General features: G+C 54.0%; 1 protein-coding gene across 2 annotated transcripts; it reads left to right on the top strand.

Moving 5' to 3' along the window:
- Nucleotides 1-8143: 8143 nt before the first annotated feature.
- Nucleotides 8144-19319, top strand: VWA5B2 (von Willebrand factor A domain containing 5B2; the record flags this gene model as incomplete). 2 transcript variants are annotated; one of them, XM_082654141.1, is made up of 19 exons in its annotated part: nucleotides 8144-8282; nucleotides 8367-8537; nucleotides 10425-10656; nucleotides 10817-10974; nucleotides 11499-11630; nucleotides 11813-11937; nucleotides 12340-12495; nucleotides 12941-13051; nucleotides 13132-13340; nucleotides 13429-13540; nucleotides 13990-14175; nucleotides 15048-15219; nucleotides 15306-15619; nucleotides 16138-16327; nucleotides 16429-16785; nucleotides 18044-18181; nucleotides 18282-18365; nucleotides 18440-18684; nucleotides 18771-19319. In XM_082654141.1, 19 exons carry the CDS (start codon nucleotides 8144-8146, stop codon nucleotides 19317-19319), a joined length of 3780 nt encoding a protein of 1259 aa, XP_082510267.1. The 2 variants fall into 2 exon arrangements, with proteins under 2 accessions (XP_082510267.1, XP_082510268.1); XM_082654142.1 differs by having other exon boundaries at nucleotides 10425-10644; nucleotides 18464-18684.
- Nucleotides 19320-19383: the final 64 nt, after the last annotated feature.

The raw sequence follows: 19383 nt of genomic DNA on the forward strand, positions 1-19383 counted from the left end.
TACAGTAATATTATCTAATCTATAGAGTTTAGCCAAATTTTGCCAATTGTATCAGCAATTTCCTTTATATGAAAAGAAAAAAAATATGTTTGATTCAGGATCACACATTGCATTTAGCTGTCCTGTCTCTTTAGCCTTCTTTAATCTGGAGCAGTTCTTCAACCTTTCTTTATCTTTCATGACCTTATCATTTTGGAAGGGTACAGGACATTCATTTTGAGAATGTCCCTCAGTTTGGGTTAGTCTGGTGTTTCCTCATGATTAGATTCAGGCTGTGCATTTTGGGCAGGAATATCACAGAAGTGAGACTGTACCTTCTCAGTACGTCTTATCAGGAGGCATGTGATGTCAATTTGTCCCATTACTGGTGATGTTAACTTTGATTACTTGGTTAAGGTGGTGTCTGCCAGGTTTCTATGCTTTAAATTGCTATTTTTCCCTTTGTGATTAATAAGACTCTTGTGGAGAAGAAATACTTAATTTTTATAATATCAAAGTCATCAGTGTTTTGCAACAGTGATTTGTTCTTTTAAAATGTTTAAGTCCTTCCCCATCACCCTTAGGTAACAGAGATTTTTTGCAACATTGTTTTCTCTATTCATTGTATAGTTTTGTTTTTCTTATTTAGGTTGAATCCTGTAGAATTCACTATGTATGTGTTGTTGTATAAGAATATGTTTTTTCACCTTTCTCTACATAATGAACCAGTTTTTCTAACACTATCTACCAAACAAGCTACCCTTTTCTCAGTGATGGTGGTGCCACATTTGTTGCATGTTATGTTCTCATTTATATCATATCATACATGAGTCAGGTTCTCTATTGATCTACTTGTTCTTTTTGTTTGTTTGTTGTTTTGCTTTGGCCATGCTGCAAGGCTTGAGGGATCTTAGTTCCCCAACGAGGGATGGAACCCATGCCGAGGTCCTAATCACTGGACCACCAGGGAGTTCCCAACTTGTTCTTGTAACACTACCATACTCTTTTTTTTTTTGTACACGGGCCTCTCACTGTTGTGGCCTCTCCCGTTGCGGAGCACAGGCTCTGGACGCGCAGGCTCAGCGGCCATGGCTCATGGGCCTAGCCGCTCCGTGGCACGTGGGATCTTCCCGGACCGGGGCACGAACCCGTGTCCCCTGAATCGGCAGGTGGACTCTCAACCACTGTGCCACCAGGGAAGCCCTACCATACTCTTTTGATTACTGTAGTCTGTAGCATGTCTTGATATCTGATAAGGTAAGCCCCACTCTTCCTTCTTTTTATATATTTTGCTAATTTTGAAACTTTGAATTTTGACTTTGCTAATTTTGAAACTGTCTCTGTATATATAGTGGAGTAAGTTTATTACACTTTAGAAAATCCTCATGGATTTTAATTGGGATTGCATTGAATGTACAGATTAACTGTGAAAAATTAACATTGTTAGTTTTTTAGCCATTCCATCCACGACAATGGAGTATCTTTCTAGTTATTTTGATCGTTTTCTGTGTCCTTTGAGCTTTAAAGTTTTCTTCATAGAGGTCTCATGTGATCTTGATTAAGTAGATTCTTAGATACTTTATAGTTTTCGTCATCATTGTGAAAGCATCTTTTTTATTGCATTTTCTACTTGGTTACAGCTGATGTAGAGATATGCTATTGATTTTTGAAGATTGATCTTATATCTGGCTACCTTGCTGAATTCTTTCACTAGTTGCAATGGTAAATTTTATGTATGTGTATTTTACCACAATAAAAATGGTAATGTAAATTATACCTCAATAAAACTGACATAAAATATTAACTGGGACATTAATGGAGGCTAAAACTTGTAGGTAAGATTTTGATGAAGATTAGGATAGTTACATAGAATCAAACAATCTCTACAAAAGTACTTACTTATTTAATTACAAAAAGAAAAATAGTAGCATTACAATGAACAAATCTGGCAACATTATCTGTGATAGTTCAAGCAAAATCTGAAGGCAGTCTGTTAGAGAATCCCCTCTTGCTGGAGAGACCAGTCTTTTTACTCTGTTCAGGCCTTCAACTGATTGGATGAGGCCCACCCACATTATGGAGGGTAGTCTGCTTACTAACAGTTAACTAACTTAAATGTTAATCTCATCCAAACCCACCCTTCAAGTTGACACATGATATGAACTATCAACTAAATGCAATGTGTGATCCTGGATTGGATGGGGGAGGGGGAGTATTTATGAAGAACATTTTTGCAACAGTTAGTGAAATTGGAATACTGACTGCGGTTTAGATAATGGAATTGTTTCAATGTTAAGTTTCCAGAATTTGACAACTATTCTGTGTCTATGTAAGAGTGTGTCCTTGTTCTTTTTTGTTTGTTTGTTTAAAAAAATATTTATTTATTTATTTGGTTGCACCAGGTCTTAGTTGGTGCAGGTGTGCTCCTGAGTTGCAGCACGTGGGCTCCTTAGTTGTGGCATGTGAACTCTTAGTTGTGGCATGCATGTGGGATCTAGTTCCCTGACCAGGGATCAAACCCAGGCCCCCTGCACTGGGAGCATGGAGTCTTATCCACTGTGCCACCAGGGAAGTCCCATGTCCCTGTTCTTAAGAAACATACATTGAAGTATTTACGGGTAAAGAGGCACGATGTGAACAATCTATGGTTCAGAACAACAAATTAGTTTTAAAAAATGCTAATCTTCCAATTTTTGTACACATTTTGAAATTATTTCTGATTCAGAAGTTTACAAATTAACTGTATGTTAATGTATGTTTGATGTCTTTCATGAGGGGAAGGATCTGCCACTGTCTGGTTTCCTGCTGTGGCTTCCACCCAGCACATACAACAAGAAATATTTATTGACTGAATACTAATGAACTAAGCCATCTTCCAATTTGGGCTTCACGTGGGGCTGGGAATTTTGGATACTGAGCTTGAGACAGGCAGGAGGTAAAACTCTTTCTCTAGGCCTAATTCTCCTGGAGCTCAAATATGAGCATGTAGATGCTTCTGAGGCTTGGGGAAACACAACCACTGGTCCCGAAGGCAGGGAGGCAGCCCACAAGCAGAAGACAACTGAGTTGCGTTTTGCAACAAGTGACACGGCTGAATGTCATTTTCTGAGGCCCTTTCCCTTTAGATTTACCCTGTCCCCATCCCTATACCACCACCCTTGATAAAGGTTGTTGACATTTTTGGCCCTGACCTGGACAGTGTTCTCTTGACCTGGGGGGACAAGTTCAATCCTCCGTCCTGAGCCAGATCAGAGGAGAAGCAACCTACAGGCTAGGTTGGTGGTGGCCAAGGTGAGAGGTATCCTGGACAGGGACCTCAGTGGCCCAGCGGCCTGCTCCACACAGAGATTAGAAAATAGGGTCTATTCCACTAACAGGGCCAGTGAGTTTTCTCACATCATCCCTGTAACTGAGTCAGCCAACATTTATTGGGCACCTACTGTGTGCCAGGGCCTGTGATAGAAAAAGAGTCACTCCCAGGGGCTCTCACTGGCTCAAGAGGTAAATGTGGGCTCTAGACTCAACCACCTGTCCTGTCCCATTCCCTGCCTGGGCCCCACCAGCTCCCACCTTTGCCCACTGGCTTGGCACTAGGTCTCCCACTCTACACCTGTTTCTCCACCTGTCCCTTTCTTTTGAGGTCAGCCAAGACTGATGGGAATTTTCAAAAGGAGGTATATTAAGAGATTTAGGAAATTTAATTGGATATTAGCTAAACTTACTGTGGTAATCATTTCACAATATATACATATATCAAATCATTATATTGTACACCTTAAACTAATATATTGGTATATGTCAATTATATCTCTATTTATTTATTTATTTATTTATATATTTTTTATGGCCGTGCTGAGCAGCTTGCAGGATCTAAGTTCCCCAACCAGGGATCGAACCTGTGCCCACTGCAGTGGAAATGTGGAATCTTAACCACTGGACCACCAGGAAAGCCCCTCAATTTTTAAAAAGTTTCAGAAAAAAAAAGAGATTTAGGGAAAATCAAAGAGAAATAAACATTAAGGAAATTTTATTGTCTATGGTAGTAGTTTAAAAACAAAGGTTCAAGTGTTCTGAGGGTAGATCATCTGAGTTCAACATCCTGGCTCTACCACTTTACTAGCTTATCATGAGCAACTTACCTTGTCTGGGCTTTGATTTCCTCACCTGTGAGATAATAATAGTGCTTGTCTCTTGGGCTTGTCTGGGCTTTGATTTCCTCACCTGTAAGATAATAATAGTGCTTGTCTCTTGGGCTATTTTAATCATTCAAGGAGGCGATGCATGCTTAGTGCAGTGCCTGGCCAATAGTAAGTGCTTGACAAGTATTAACTAAGAGAAAAAAACAAATGCACACCTACTTAGCCTTTCCTTAGTCCCTCTAGCTCTTCATTTTTTGATGAGCTGATCCCTCTGCTTGAAACATCTTCCTCTTTACTGCTTAACTCCCATTTAGGACTCCACTTAAACGGCACCACCCTTCAACCACCAGGTTAGGTACCCCTCCTAAAAGGTCTCAGTTAAAAACTTTTATAATATCCATGATATCCCTGTAATGCAGCCGTCATCCTAGCCTACTGTAACTGTGTGTTTGCCTTCTTTATCAGAGTGTGAGCCTTTCAGGACAGAGGCTATGCCTTTGTAGCTCTATATTCCTCATGCCCTCCCCTATGCCTGGCACATAGCAGAGCACTCAGCCCCCAGGCCATTCCTTAGCCCTGCCTAGGATCGCCGCTACCTCCTGAAATGTGGTTCTGGGACCCCCTGGGTCTGTGCTGCCCCTTCCAGCCCTCAGCTGCCTGCCATGCTGCAGCCCCACCACCAAAGTGCCTCCCAGCTGGGCCTCAGAGCCCCTCCACAGAACCCCCCTCCTCCCCAGAGCCAGGCAGCCTGCACTGCCCTGCCCCATCCTGCAGAATGCTTTACACCTCCGGCCAAGCTGCTGACCTATCTTAGACAGCCTTCCCAGCAGGATCTCAGGGCTGGTCCAGCTTCCCAGGAAAGCTTGGCTTCTACCAATGTGTTGTCTAGTCTCTGACCAAGAAACCATCTTCCTGGGACACTGTTTTACATCCAAGCCCTCCTCAGGACCCAAGACAAGGACCTCTTTTTCCATTTCTGTGTGTTTGAGGCCCTTTAATGACTGCTCCTTGCAGCTTCGTATTTGTACAGGTAGCTCTTGGCTCATTTGCAGAAGGGGCAGAGCACAAAACACCCATAGGGAGGTGGTCGCTGCCTGGACTTTCGTGGGCCAGGGCTGGTCCTGTCCGGAGACCTGGAGCACCTGGAGGGCCCATCCACCCACCCACCATCTACTCTTTCTCCCCAAGCCTGTTAGAGGAATTTGCACTCTGAACGAGGCTGGGGGAGGGCTCAGCAGAGAAGGGAGGAGAGGGGGTCAATGGAACCAGGGCTCAGATAGTGTGAAAAGAACAGGGCTGGGGATTTCCCTGGTGGCGCAGTGGTTAAGAATCTGCCTGCCAATGCAGGGAACACGGGATTTGATCCCTGCTCCAGGAAGATCCCACATGCCGCAGAGCAACTAAGCCAGTGAGCCACAACTACTGAAGCCCGTGAGCTTAGAGCCTGAACTCCACAACAAGAGGAGCCATCGCAATGAGAAGCCGGTGCACCATAACGGAGTAGACCCTGGTCGCCACAACTAGAGAATGCCCACATGCAGCAATGAAGACCCAACACAGCCAAAAAAATTAAAAAAAAATTTTTTTTAATTAGGAAAAAGAAAAGAACAGGCTAGGACTTAGCTGGAGCTCCCCGTGAGCTGGATCATTGTGATGGTGGCTATGCCTCCTGTATCATCCCTGTGCATTTCCACCCATGAAGTTCCCTGGGAAAAGGCCAAGCTATCTCCACCACGCTAAGTGGTTCAAGCAAGGGAAAGGGCTGGAGTGGAGGGTTCAGGTGCTCAAGGAGGCAGGGGATCCCCCCTGGGACCAGCATGGAGCTAGTGACTGGAATCAGGATACAGTAAATGGGGAGGGGTGAGAACCCTGAGCCTGACTTGAAGCCCACTCCCTACTGGCTGCCCCCCACTCCCAGCTCTCCTCAAGCTCTCTTGGCAGAATCTGAGTGTGGCCTCTCCAAGAAAGCTTGCATGGGTGACCCCCAACACGGTCACTTTCCCAGGGCTCCCAGACTCTCTCCCTCAGGGATCCTGGGGAAGATTTTACAGACTTCCCTAGTCTTTTGCAGCATAACACTGTCAAGTGCACGAAATTTCAGCCAGTAACAAAGGAACCTGGTAACAGGCAGGGATGTTTTCTGCTACAGGTGCTTCAGTGATGGGGTGAGGGGTCACTGCTACAATGGGGGCAGTCTGCAGCCGCCAGAAGGCTCTGCAGGCCGAAAGGCCTCACTCCAAGGTGGTGGGCAACTGAAGGTACCCAGAAGTTATAGCTTGAGAGGGCAATCCTGCCTACCCTCCCCATCCCCAGAAAAAGTGGGGAGATGGCACAGCAGTGGTGGGAAGGTTGGCTGTTGGAGGGGGAAGAACTCCTGCAGTGATGGGGATTCCCTGCTTGGAGTGAGTGGTCACGGAAGTGATCACACTAGCTGAAGACACCTGCAGGGATGGGGGAGGGGGAGGTTTCTGCAGTGAAGTAGCGCTTTGCACAGGAAAGGGTCGGGCTTCTTGGGGGCTCGGGGTTCCTACGGTGATGGGGCCCTGGGGTTCGCTGCAGTGATGAGGGTCACTGCAGTGATGAAAAGCTGAGCCATTGTGGGGGTGAGGGGTGAGGGGGCAGGGGTGGGGTAATATCGGGATAGCTGGGGTTGCTGCAGTGCGGGGATGGGGGGACTGAAAATTGAGCCCCTCTGCTGCACTTGCAGAGCCCCTCACTTCCTGAAGGACGGAAAGGGTGGGGCCTCGAAGGCCTCCGCCCCGCACTGATGGGGGGCTGCGCGGGGCGAGGACGCGGTTCCTGCACTGCGGCGCCTGGTCTGGCTGGAGCGGCCGGCGCTGGCGCGGAGGCGGTACCGCGCCCGAAGGGGGCGGGGAGCAGCAGCCCCGCCGCAGCGACAGGCGGGGCCAAGGCCAGCTGGAGGGGCCGCCTTCCGAGCGGGGGCGGGACCAGCACCCACCGGGCCGACGCCCCTGGGCGGACTCAGAGCGGTCGCGGCGGGCGCCCGGCAGGTGTCCAGACTGAATGTGGACCGGGTCGCAGAGGCGGTACCACCTATCCTGGTCCCGTCGTGGCGCCCAGAACTCCGCAGAGGACGCGACGGTGAGGCTGGGGCTGCCTGAGGGGAGGGGGACGATCCCCAGACCCAGCCCGCAGCATCCATAGACAGTTCGGCTGTGCGGGCGGCGGCGACTGCAGCCCCCCTTCCCAATCCCAGGTCACTTCTGCCAGGATGGGGAGAGGTGCCCTGGACGGATGCCAACTAATCCCTCTGCCCAACACCTCTCCGGGTCTTGCCTCCGTAAGACCCCCTCCTTTCGCTTCCCATCTCGTTCTTCCCAACCCAATCCCCTCCACTCCGGCCTGCAGTCCGTCTCAGCGCCCTTGTCAGTTGAGGAGCCCGAGAGAGAGAGAGAGAGAGAGGGAGAGAGAGAGAGACAGAGAGAGAGAGGGACTGCGGCCCTTCGGCTCCCCGTCCCACCCCGCCCCTGCTATCCCTTGCTGGGCTGGGGAGACCCAGAAGGATGCTGGCCCTTTAAACCCTTGCTCCCCACCCAGAGCATCTTCCATCTCTCCACCCGCGCCACTTCCAACAGCTGGCAGCCGCGGGGAGCCCCGGGGGGCCGGCAGGTACTGGGGTGGCGGTGAGGCCCGGGAGGGTGTGATGGAACAGCTGCGACACTACCCCCCCCCCCCCGCCCCTAGAGGAGCCGGCGGCGGGACTGCTGGGCGCCCGTAGCTCCAGTTAAACATTAACCCTCCGCTCCCCGGGTCCCCGTGCTGCCTGGAGCTGCGCTCCGCCCCGGCTTCCCAGGTAACCGGCGAAGATGCCCATCCCGCCACCCTTGCTGCCTCCCTCCCCTCGCCACCTGTCCGCCGGGCCGGGCTCAGCCTCGCGCCCCCTGCAGGTCCGCGTCCCAGCGCCGGAGTTAGAGCCTCCCCGCCTGCTTTCAGGAGGGTGGGGCGGAACGCCCTGAACTCACGCCGCGCACCCCTCATCGAGCACCCCCTCCACCAGAGGCACCATGCCCGGTCTGTACTGCCCCTCCAGCTGGACGCCGCTGCCGCTCACGGACTCCTGGGTTCGGGCCTGCGCCAATGGACCCTGCCTCAGCCTGCGGGCCCGGCTCACCTACCACAACCCACAGCCGCAGCCTGTGGACGGTGAGGCCCGGGCGGGGGCACAGGGTGGTGGCCAGCGCAAGCCTAGCAAGGTCCGACATCGCCGGTGCCCCCCTCCCGCCCCAGGCGTGTTTGTGTACCCGCTGGCCGAGGCCGAAGTGGTTTCGGGCTTCGAGGCGGAGGCCGCCGGACGGCGCGTCTCCTTCCAGCTGCAGAGCCGGCGCCGCTCGCAGGACGCCTGCTGCCGCGCGGTGGGCCCCGCGCTGGGGGCCTCAACACCCCGCCGCTGTGCGCAGGGTGAGTCCAGGGCGCTTCCCGCCCCATCTCCCTGAAAGCAGCCGCACTTTAGTTCCTGCACCGCTCTGCATCCCGCCCCTCTCTGTTCCCCCTCCAGCCACTGTTTTTTTCATTCATTGATTCATCCCTTTATTCCACAGTCGAGGACTGGGCCCCTGACGTGGGCCAGGTGCTGGGGGAATGTGAACCAGGTCTGACCCGAGGTTTGCAGCCAGGTAGATAGACAAGGCAGGCAGTCCACACGTCTCTCTCTCCCTCTGGAGCTTTAGCTCCTGAGCCTGGGACGGGGTTTTGGTCATCTCGGAGTCCCAGAATCCCAGCACCTGGCACAAAATGTAGCACAAAGAGAATCAGTGAGTGCTGGGTGAGGGGATGGAAGCCCACCCCTCTGCTAGGGTTTCTGGCTTGCACTTCATTCCTTTATTTATTTGTACATTCACTTGATTCCTGCACATGGGATTTACCATCTGGGTGAGAAGAGGAACAGAATTCAGTGGTGTTGAGAGTTGGCACAAGCCCAGCACGTAGTTAGAGGCCAGAGTGAGCTCTAGGCTGAGGCCTCAGGAAAATTCCAGAAGGAAGTGGAGCCAGCATTTGACTGAAAGGAAGGGTTGGATGTAGTGATATGGAGAGGAGAGGAAAGGCACCCCAGGCAGGGGCAATCGTGTAAGCAAAGGTTTCGAAGTAAGTTATACTGGGTGATGGTAATAAAATACCTCATGTTTATAGTGATTCACAGTTGACAAAGCCCAGTCACTGATGTCACCTCATATGAATCCAGAGAGGTATGTAATGCAAGTGTTGTTCTCCTTCCCCCTTTTATAGGTGACAAAAGTAACAGCAGCAGTCTCTTAAACGTTGGATGCTTCATGTATATCATCTCATTCATTCCTCACCGCAGTCCTTGACATATAATTATGACCCCCATTTTATAAATGAGGAAACCAAGGCTCCTCTAAACAAGGGAGTTACCAAAGGATAGAATTAGAAATCACAGAGTGGAGACTCAAAACCTGACACTGTGCTCTCTTCACTGTATCAGACTGTCCCAAGCCTCAGCTGCCTGGGATGGAAGCCCCTTTCTTCCTTCTTACCTTCCTTTTTTTCCTTCCATTTTTTTCTTCCCTTCATTTATTCAGCAAGTATTTTTCAAAAGAATGGGTAAATGATTATTGTGGGGAAATGAGGTGAAGTGGGGCTGTAACGGTAGGCTGGGGCCAGACCGTGTAGGGCCTTGGCCCCCACTGTATAGCCCTGGCCATTTTCCCTTTAGCAGCAGTGGTGATGCCCATGACTCCACCCGTCCCCAAACAAACCGAGATCTAAGTAAAATGATGTGCTTGGTATGTAAATGTCCTCTAGCTAGCTTCCAAATAGATTACAGTTCCTGAATTCCTCTTGGGTAGAAAATTCTGGAGCCACACCTAGTGGGCAGTGGGGAGTCCGTGACTGTTCATGAGCAGGGAATTTGTGAGCAGGTGGGTACCAGGCTATGGGAGATGTCAGCGAGAGTTCTTTAGGAAGATGAGGCCCAAGGGTTGAACAGGCTGGAGCAGGTAAAGAAAGAGAGGTGGAGGGTATGGGTCCCCCAGGACCTTAGGGGTGGTGTGGACATGCCCCCTTCTCCTCAGCCCTCTATTAGCAGTGATGTCACTGCTGCCTTTCCTAATGACAGCCAGCTCCTTCTACCATCAACCTGCCTCTCCTTCAACCATCGTTCATCTCATGCCTCCATCCTGCCTCACCAGTGCATTAGCCCAGCATCCCTCCAACCTCACAAAATCCTCCTTGCCCAAGCTCCCCTGATTCAGTGCCTGCTCCTACCCCCAGATTCCCCCATCTCATCTGCTTCCAGCCCCCTCTGACCCCTTTCCTCACTCATCATAGGTCATCTTGTCTTGGATCTGGCCCAGGCCCGGTCCACACTGGTGCTGCCCACAGGCCTCATCGCCGCAGCCGGCACCATGACAGTGACCCTGCGCAGCAGCCGGGAGCTGCCCTCCAGGCCTGACGGGGTGCTGTGCGTGGCCCTGCCCTCCGTGCTCACCCCTCTGGCCCCGCCAGGCCCGCTGGGGCCCCCCAGGCCTCCGGGGCTCTGTGACGACAGGTTGGGCCTATGGTGATTCTCTTCGTCCCTCCCTCGACTTCTCTGGGTCTAGTGCGGGTGAGGGGGCTTTGGCAGGGTGCCCCGGGGGATGGGCAGGGTGGGGAAGGGCTGAGGCCAGTCAGCCAGAGGGGCTAGGGGCCCTGGTAATGACCCTCCTTGTGTTCCTTTCCAGCCCCACCAGCTGCTTCGGAATGGGCAGCCCTGTGGGGGAGGGGCCGGCCTGGGAGGAGCCAGCTGCCCCTCTGGACGTGTTCTCAGGCCCTGCCCGTTGCCCGGCCCCGTACACCTTCTCCTTCGAGATGCTGGTGACCGGGCCATGCCTGCTCGCAGGTGGGTGCCCCTCCCAGCATAGCTGACTGGGAAATAACTGAAGGCTCAGGGATGGGAGGAACACAGGACAAAAAGAAGACAGGGACCTAAGCCTTAGGAACCTCTAGTCTCACAGTGGGATCACCCCTGGCCACTTCCACACAACAAACACACCCCTAGGTTTGTCAGTGTCATTTATTTATATCCCACTCCACTCGCCAATGAGAAGAGAGATGCTTACAATGAGACCGGTCCAAGTGATGAATTTGAGTTTTCTTGTGCACGAGGTGGACCAGGCGTTAAATCAGCAGTTGGTTGATATAGAACTGTTTGGCCAGGCAGGATGCACCTGGGAATTCTGCTCCCAGTCCATGAAAGCAGGTAAATCCCCGCTTGCCCACTCCATAGCTTGGACTCTGAGAGCTGAGCTCAATCAGTCATGATCCCGGCCCCCAGCACTATTGCCTGGGAAGGTGATAGTTGTGCTCTTAGTACTGGCTTGGGGTGGGGCAATCATCACCTCTCCCTGCCTCTACATCCCTCAGGCCTGGAGAGCCCCTCTCACGCTCTGCGGGCAGATGCCCCCCCTCATGCCAGCTCTGCAGCCACCATCTGTGTCACACTGGCAGAGGGTCACCACTGCGACCGGGCCTTGGAGATCCTGCTGCACCCCAGTGGTGAGAGATTGGGACACACAGTAGGCCAGCTCTGACCTGCTTCAGGACCACCTCATTTGTGAGGGTGGGCCTGGTGGTACAGGGAGGCCAGACCAGCAAAGTTCTCCCAGGACAGTGGGCCTGAGCAGTTGGGGTCTAGAGACAGGGACTTCCCTGACAGAGCTGTGTCCCCTTCTCCCCAGAGCCCCACCAGCCACACCTGATGCTGGAGGCCGGCAGCCTGAGCTCAGCAGAATATGAGGCCCAGGTGAGGGCCCGCCGGGATTTCCAGAGGCTGCAGCGAAGGGACAGTGAGGGGGACCAGCAGGTATGGCTGCCTGGGGTCCTGGCCTGGCCCCTGGTCCCACTTCTGGCTGTGTTAGTGCAGGAGGAGAAGGCGAGCAGGCTTACGTTGGGATGGGCAGGGGGCTTCTGCTCTCAGCAGGAGCTCTCAGTAGCTGCCACTACCGTCCCCGAGGACTGATGAATATTTTCACAGGAGGGCCCACTCAAATGTCCCTGGAATGTGTCTCGGAGGATTGGGGGTAGGACTGACCTAGGCAGAGGACAGCCACTTGTCTCTGCCCTCGCTTTTATTCAGATGACTACAAAAGGGTGCCCCCTCTGGGTGGACTGGATTGAAAAAGTCTCCGGGGCTAGGTCCTGCTGCCAGCCTAGGTCGGAGCTGCACTCAGCCTGGCCCAGGATGACTTGGGGCTCCCGTGCTCAGGTGTGGTTCCTGCAGCGACGCTTCCACAAGGACATCCTGCTGAACCCCGTGCTGGTGCTCAGCTTCTGCCCGGACCTGAGCTCCAAGCCTGGACACCTGGGCACAGCTACTCGGGAGCTCCTCTTCCTGTTGGATGGCAGCAGCATGGCACACAAGGCCTGTGGGAGCATGGTGTGGGCAGGCCTGGGGTTAGGTGCAGCAGTGGGTCTGAGGTGGGCTGGGGGGCAGCCTCCTGAAGACACACACACACACACACACACACACACACACACACACCCCTCTCTCTCCTTCTCATGCTCATACAGACATGCATTTCTCCCAGATTCCAAGAGCCTCTTTCATATGTAAAGTTACATTCAGTCACACCGAATCTCAAACCCAAGGATTCACATACACCTCCAGGGTCACATGCACAATCATCTCTCATACAGAGTCTCCCTCACATGCCAGGGTCTCACTCACAGCCTCACACACACAGGGCCTCACCCAGATTACCCCTCATTCTACACACGGCCTGGAGAAAGCAAGCAATCTGGCATCCCTTGTTTTCTACCGGTGCCAGTGGGGCCTGCCTCACCCTGCCCTCCCTGGCTCTCCCCAGGATGCCATCGTTTTGGCCGTGAAGTCGCTCCCGCCCCAGACACTCATCAACCTGGCCACGTTTGGCACATTGGTGCAGCCCCTCTTCCCAGAGAGCCGGCCTTGCAATGATGTGAGTGTGGCCCGGGGCTTTGGTGGCCTAGCCAGAGGCGTCTCAGCCAGTGTGGCCCAGCCCATGTCCTTTTCCTCCAGGAAGCTGTGAAGCTGATCTGCGAGAGCGTTGAGATGCTGCAGGCTGCGGGCGGCCCGCCGGATGTGAGGTCTGCGCTGGCCTGGGCCCTTGGGCAGCCCCAGCACAGGGCCCACCCTCGGCAGCTGTTCCTGCTCACCGCTGCCTCGCCCATGGCTGCTGCGACCCACCACACCCTGGAGCTCATGAGGTGGCACCGGGGGGCAGCCAGGTAGGATGGAGTGGGCAGAGCCAGGATCCTGAGGTTGGCCTCCCAGAGAGGCTCCGGAAGGTCACGGCTGCTCCCCTTCTCTTGTCAGGTGCTTCTCCTTTGGGCTGGGGCCTGCCTGCCGCCAGCTGCTGCAGGGTCTGTCTGCCCTCAGCAGGGGCCAGGCCTACTTCCTGAGGCCTGGGGAAAGGCTGCAGCCCATGGTGAGCTTGAGCCTGGGCCCTGTTCCCTATTCGTCTAAGTCCTCCTCCCAAGTTGCACTGAGTCTGAAACAGAACGTGGTCAGGTCGTGGGGTCTCCAGGCACCCTGCTGTGGGGTGCTGCAGGAGGCTGGAAGTGTGGGGGACATGGCCTCTGACTGCTTCCCAAATCTTGCTCTCAGTTTTGTCCGGGTACTAAGCCATATCTTTGAAAAGTCTTGCCTTATCCACGTGGCACAGTTCAGGCCAGGAGAAGCACCGAGCCCTGAGCACTGAACTCTCAGTCCCCTTGCTTGTTCCTACCCCCATTCCTTCCCCCAACCCCAGCCGGACCCTGCTCCCCTCAGCCAGGGGCTGGGTAGATGGCATCAGCAGAAGGGCAGCCTTCCCACTCTGTTGGCTGCGTGGCACCTCTTTCTCTCCCATGGCCTCCCTCTGGTCACTCCTCACAGCTGGTGCAGGCCCTGCGGAAGGCACTGGAGCCTGCGTTGAGCGACATCTCTGTGGACTGGTTTGTGCCCGATGCGGTGGAGGCACTGCTGACGCCCCGGGAGATCCCAGCGCTCTATCCTGGGGACCAGCTGCTCGGTTACTGCTCACTCTTCAGGGTGGACGGCTTCCGGTCCCGCCCCCTAGGGGTAAGCCTGGGCTGGGGTGTGGGAGGTGGGCCTGGGATGGCTGAAGCCCCTGCATCTCTGCAAAACCCATTTCCTATTCCCTGTGCCTCTCTCTGCCAAACGCTCCTACTGCTACCCACTAGACCTCCTTAGAGACGATACTGGGTCCCTCAAGGTGGCTGCAGCCTGCCTCCCTCATAAGGTCTTACACTGAGCTGTCCTGTAAAGTGCTACCCTTGGTCACTAAAGCACACAGTTACAGGGAACAGCACCAGCATTAGTTTCAAGGTTTTTGTTGAAACTTGCTCATTACTTCACACAGTGCCTGCAAAAAGCACCATCTGGATTATTTCCCGTAACATTCAGGGACAGACAGAGCATTGTCTAAATGAAATCTCAAATCCCAACTCTGCCATGTACTAACCATTTGATTTTGGACAAGTCACTTAACCTCTCTGAGCCCATTTCCTTGTACTGATTTTTTTCATAAGGTTGTAATTAGAAGTCATAACATGTGTGCTCTTGGTAGGATGCTTGACACATAGGAGGAGTTGGATAAATGATTGTTATTTTTATTATGAAAAGCTTTATCTCTCTAGAAGAACCAAGCATGCTTCCTACTTTTTGATCAGGAGAGCTGTATAATGGACTGCTGGTCTTTTCCCCTGGCTGCCCGGAAGCTCAGGGCCAAACCTGCAGCTCAGCCACAGCATCTCTAGTAACCCTATGGTCAGCATGTATGCTTCCTCTTTCCTTAGTACTGGGCTTTCACTTCTGGTTTATTATCTTTATCGCCTCTTGCAGTGAGTCATCTTAAATCCTGTTTGGAAAGACGTAGTGTATAACTATAATCAGTTGTTGTTGTTTTTCCCCCAACGTCTATCCCTCTCCAGGGCCAAGAGCCTGGCTGGCAGAGCTTGGGCAGCTCCGTGTTCCCATCCCCAGAGGAAGCACCATCTGCCACCAGCCCTGGCACTGAGCCCACTGGCACCTCAGAGCCACTGGGAACAGGCACTGTGTCAGCAGAGCTGTCCAGCCCGTGGGCTGCTGGGGACTCAGATCGGAGTGAGTGCCTGAGTGTGTGTGTGTTGGAGGAGGAGTGGGCAGTGGGAGGGGCCAGGGCTGGGATCTATTCTCCTGCCTCCCAATAGGTACTGATGCTCTGACAGACCCAGTCACGGACCCTGGACCTAACCCCTCTTCTGACACAGCCATATGGCGCCGCATCTTCCAGTCCTCGTACATCCGGGAGCAGTATGTGCTTACCCACTGCTCTGCCAGCCCAGAGCCAGGCCCAGGCTCCACAGGCAGCAGCGAGTCCCCCGTCTCCCAGGGCCCTGGGTCCCCTGAAGGCAGTGCTCCCCTGGATCCCCCTTCTCAGCAGGGCTGCCGCAGCCTGGCCTGGGGAGAATCTGCTGGCTCCCACTCCTGCCCCCTGCCTCCACCCCCACTGGCTCCAGTCAAGGTGAGATTCAATCCACATCCATCTACCATGTATCCAGCAAATATTTATTGACCATTGGCTGTATGCCATAAATTGTGCAGTGGTTACTATGAAGTCTACCTGAAGAAATAGATGGGTAATGATGGTATAATGTATAGTGATGAATCCATGCAACATACATTGATGAGCACAGGGATGTGGCTTTATGGGGGTTCAGAGTCAAGGTGACTAACCCTGTCTGAGGGAGTCAGGAAAGCAAGAGGCACCTCTGGAAGAATAAGAAGTTAGCTAGGCAAAACGGGAGAAGACATGAATAAAAACAGACAAGCAATAACCTCAACTGAGACATAGGCATGGAGTGAGATGACGATGGGAAGGGGGTCAGGCACCAGAAGGAGTCTGGCCTCACCCCTAAGGGTGGTGAGCAGCCATCCAGGGTTCCAGACAAAGGGGCATGTGGCCAGCTGTGTATGTATGTCTGATGTCCAGGAGCTCTGCATTCCTTGACCATTGGACCCCCCCCACCTTCACACATGCAGACTGGGGCCTTGAGTGCTGAGGTGCTGGGCCGTCGACACAGAGCAGCTCTAACTGGCCGAAGCCTCTCATCGCCCCCCGGCCGGGTGAACTCAGTCCCTGGCCATCTCCGGTACCCCTCTCTGGGTGTAGCACCAGATGGGCCAGGCCCTGAGCCAGGGCAGCTGCTGGGACAGGGCCTGGATGACTCAGGTAAGGGTTATGGGGAGCTGGGTTCTGACACCAGGTAGACTTTGGGGAGGTGGAGCCCAGGGCACTCCACTGCCCCTGCTCCTACCATCGTCTCTCCCCAGGAAACCTGCTCTCCCCAGCCCCCATGGACTGGGACATGTTGATGGAACCACCCTTCTTGTTCACGGCTGTTCCCCCCAGTGGGGAGTTGGCCCCTCCAGCAATACCACTGCCTCCCCAGCCTCCGCGCTGCCATGTGGTGATCCGGGCCCTGTGCGGGGAGCAGCCTATGAGCTGGGAGGTGGGTGTTGGGCTGGAGATGCTGTGGGGGCCTAGGGATGCTGGCTTACTGCCTCCGTCACCCCCTGAAAGCGGAAATGCTTGGGACCAAGCACTCCATCGACTGACAGCGGCTTCCGTGGTCCGGGACAACGAGCAGCTGGCTCTCCGAGGACGGGGCGAGACCAGGGCTGACCGGGGTGAGTTGCTGGTGGCCCCAGTCAGGGCTCAAGGAGCCTGTATGGGACAGAGAGTGGCAGAGGCATAGGTCTGTGGGATCACTCGCCATACCTCACCTTGCTCACAAGTGATTTGAGGCGGCTCACCCACATTAAGAAAAAAAAATTAAGCAGGGCAATGGGGAAAAAAGGGATAATAAAAGGAAGCAGAGAATGAGATTATATCAAAGATGCACACCATGAGGTTTTGTGCCCTTGCAAGCATGGGACCCCAAACTGGCAAGCTTCCTAGCAGCCAACAGAGGGAATTTCATCTTGTAATGATTCACAGTGCCCATAACATAAAAACAAATCTGTCATTTAGGAAGATTATTAAAATTAAATAAAGTTAAAATGTCAGTTCTTCAGTTGCACTAGCCACACTTCAAATGCTTAATAGTCACATGGGACTAGTGGCTACTATACTGGATCATGCAGATGTAGAACATTTCCATCATTGCAGGAGGTTCTGTTGGGCAGTGCTGAAATGAGTGGATGGAAAAGGTACCAGTCAATGCCTCCTCTGGGCTGTATCCAGAATGTTGACTTTGTGGGTGGCCAGGGGCCTAGTCCTGGTACAATGTGGTTGAGTGTTCAGCCTAACCACTTCTTGTCAAAGCTGAGGAGTCTGAGCTGGCCCCAAGAAGGAACTCCACTCTGTTCAAAAGTGGACAGAAGGCTGGGAATTCCCTGGTGGTCCAGTGGTTAGGACTCAGTGCTTTCACTGCTGGGGCCCAGGTCCAATCCTTGGTCGGGGAACTACTAAGATCCCGCAAGCCTGGAGGCACAGCCAAAAAAACCCAAAAATATGTACAGAGGGAGAAGCTATGGGAGCACTGAGATTTTTTCTGTGAAGCCCTTGGTAGAGAGTGGGTGCTGGGAGCACACCCCCCTCCCAGTCAACATGTGGCCCCTTGGGTTTTTTTTTGTTTTGTTTTGTTTTTAATTTTATTTATTTATGGCTGTGTTGGGTCTTCGTTTCTGTGCGAGGGCTTTCCCTAGTTGCGGCAAGTGGGGGCCACTCTTCATCGCGGTGCGCGGGCCTCTCACTATCACAGCCTCTCTTGCTGCAGAGCACAGGCTCCAGATGCGCAGGCTCAGTAATTGTGGCTCACGGGCCTGGTTGCTCCACGGCATGTGGGATCTTCCCGGACCAGGGCTCGAACCCGTGTCCCCTGCATTGGCAGGCAGATTTTAAACCACTGCGCCACCAGGGAAGCCCGGCCCCTTGGTTTTGCAGGTCATGCCCGGAGGCCCTGGCTCCGAGCCCTTCAGACAAGCAAGGTCAGCTCTGCCCCTTCCTGCTTCACCTGCCCTGTAGCTGTGGATGCTACCACCAGAGAGGTCCTACCTTCAGCCCTGCAGGTGCACAGCTCAGGTAGGTAAGGTCCCTTCCAGGTGACCTCCCAGGTGCGGGTTCTCATCTCACTGGCCACCCTCTGAGACATACCTCACCCCTGTCTTCTGTGCCCCTGCAGAGCTAGCCGAACCCCCAGGCACCCCTCCTGCCTCTCAAGGTCATCTAGATGCAGCTCCTCTGCCCACAGCCGTCCACTCTAAAGGTAACACTCAAGTTTGGGTAAATGGTAGGGACCAACCAAGGCTTAGGGACCACCACTGAATGGCTCCAGTTCAGGACTTAAGGGAGGCTCTCTGGCAGGCGGCTGGGAGCCGGACCAAATTGGCAACTCCAGTTCTGCTTTGGGGGACCGCGCAGCCCCCATCGGAGGTCCTCATCGTCTGCCCCCTGAGCCTCCCTCTCGGCTCAGCCTGGGCCGTCAGAAGGCCAGAGGCCCAGACAGCCATAGACTCTGCAGCCCCAACACGGGCCAAGCCAGTGACAGCAACAGTGAAGGCAGCAACCATGACTACCTGCCCTTGGTGAGGACTCGGGAGGTGGAGGGTGGCACTGCCACGGCCAGGGCGCTGTCTCAGCTCGATTCTCCCCCCACCTCCTCTCTCCTCAGGTGCGCTTGCAGGAGGCACCTGGCTCCTTCCGCCTAGACGCGCCGTTTTGCACAGCGGTGCGCATCTCGCGGGAGCGCCTGTGCCGCGCCTCGCCCTTCGCTGCGCATCGCACCAGCCTCAGCCCCACCTCGGCCTCCTCTCCCTGGGCACTTCTAGGCCATGGTGCTGGCCAGGGTGACAGTGCCACGGCCTCTTGCAGCCCATCCCCCAGTTCAGGCTCCGAGGGTCCAGGCCAGGTGGACAGTGGCCGGGGCTCAGACACCGAGGCCTCGGAGGGGGCGGAAGGGCCTGGTGGTGCCGACCTGCGGGGCCGGACTTGGGCCACTGCTGTGGCGCTTGCGTGGTTGGAGCACCGCTGTGCCGCGGCCTTCGGCGAGTGGGAACTGGCGGCAGCTAAGGCTGACTGTTGGCTGCAGGCCCAGCACCTGCCTGACGGCCTCGACCTGGCCAACCTCAAGGCCGCAGCCCGGGGTCTCTTCCTGCTGCTGCGCCACTGGGACCAGAACCTGCAGCTGCACCTGCTGTGCTACAGCCCAGCAAACATGTGAGGGTCACTGGTTGCTCTGGCTGGCACCCCCCAACAAACTCAAGTCACTGCCACCCAGAGCCGGC

This window comes from Grampus griseus (assembly GCF_964374135.1).
Source record: "Grampus griseus genome assembly, chromosome: 5".
NCBI lineage: Eukaryota > Metazoa > Chordata > Mammalia > Artiodactyla > Delphinidae > Grampus > Grampus griseus.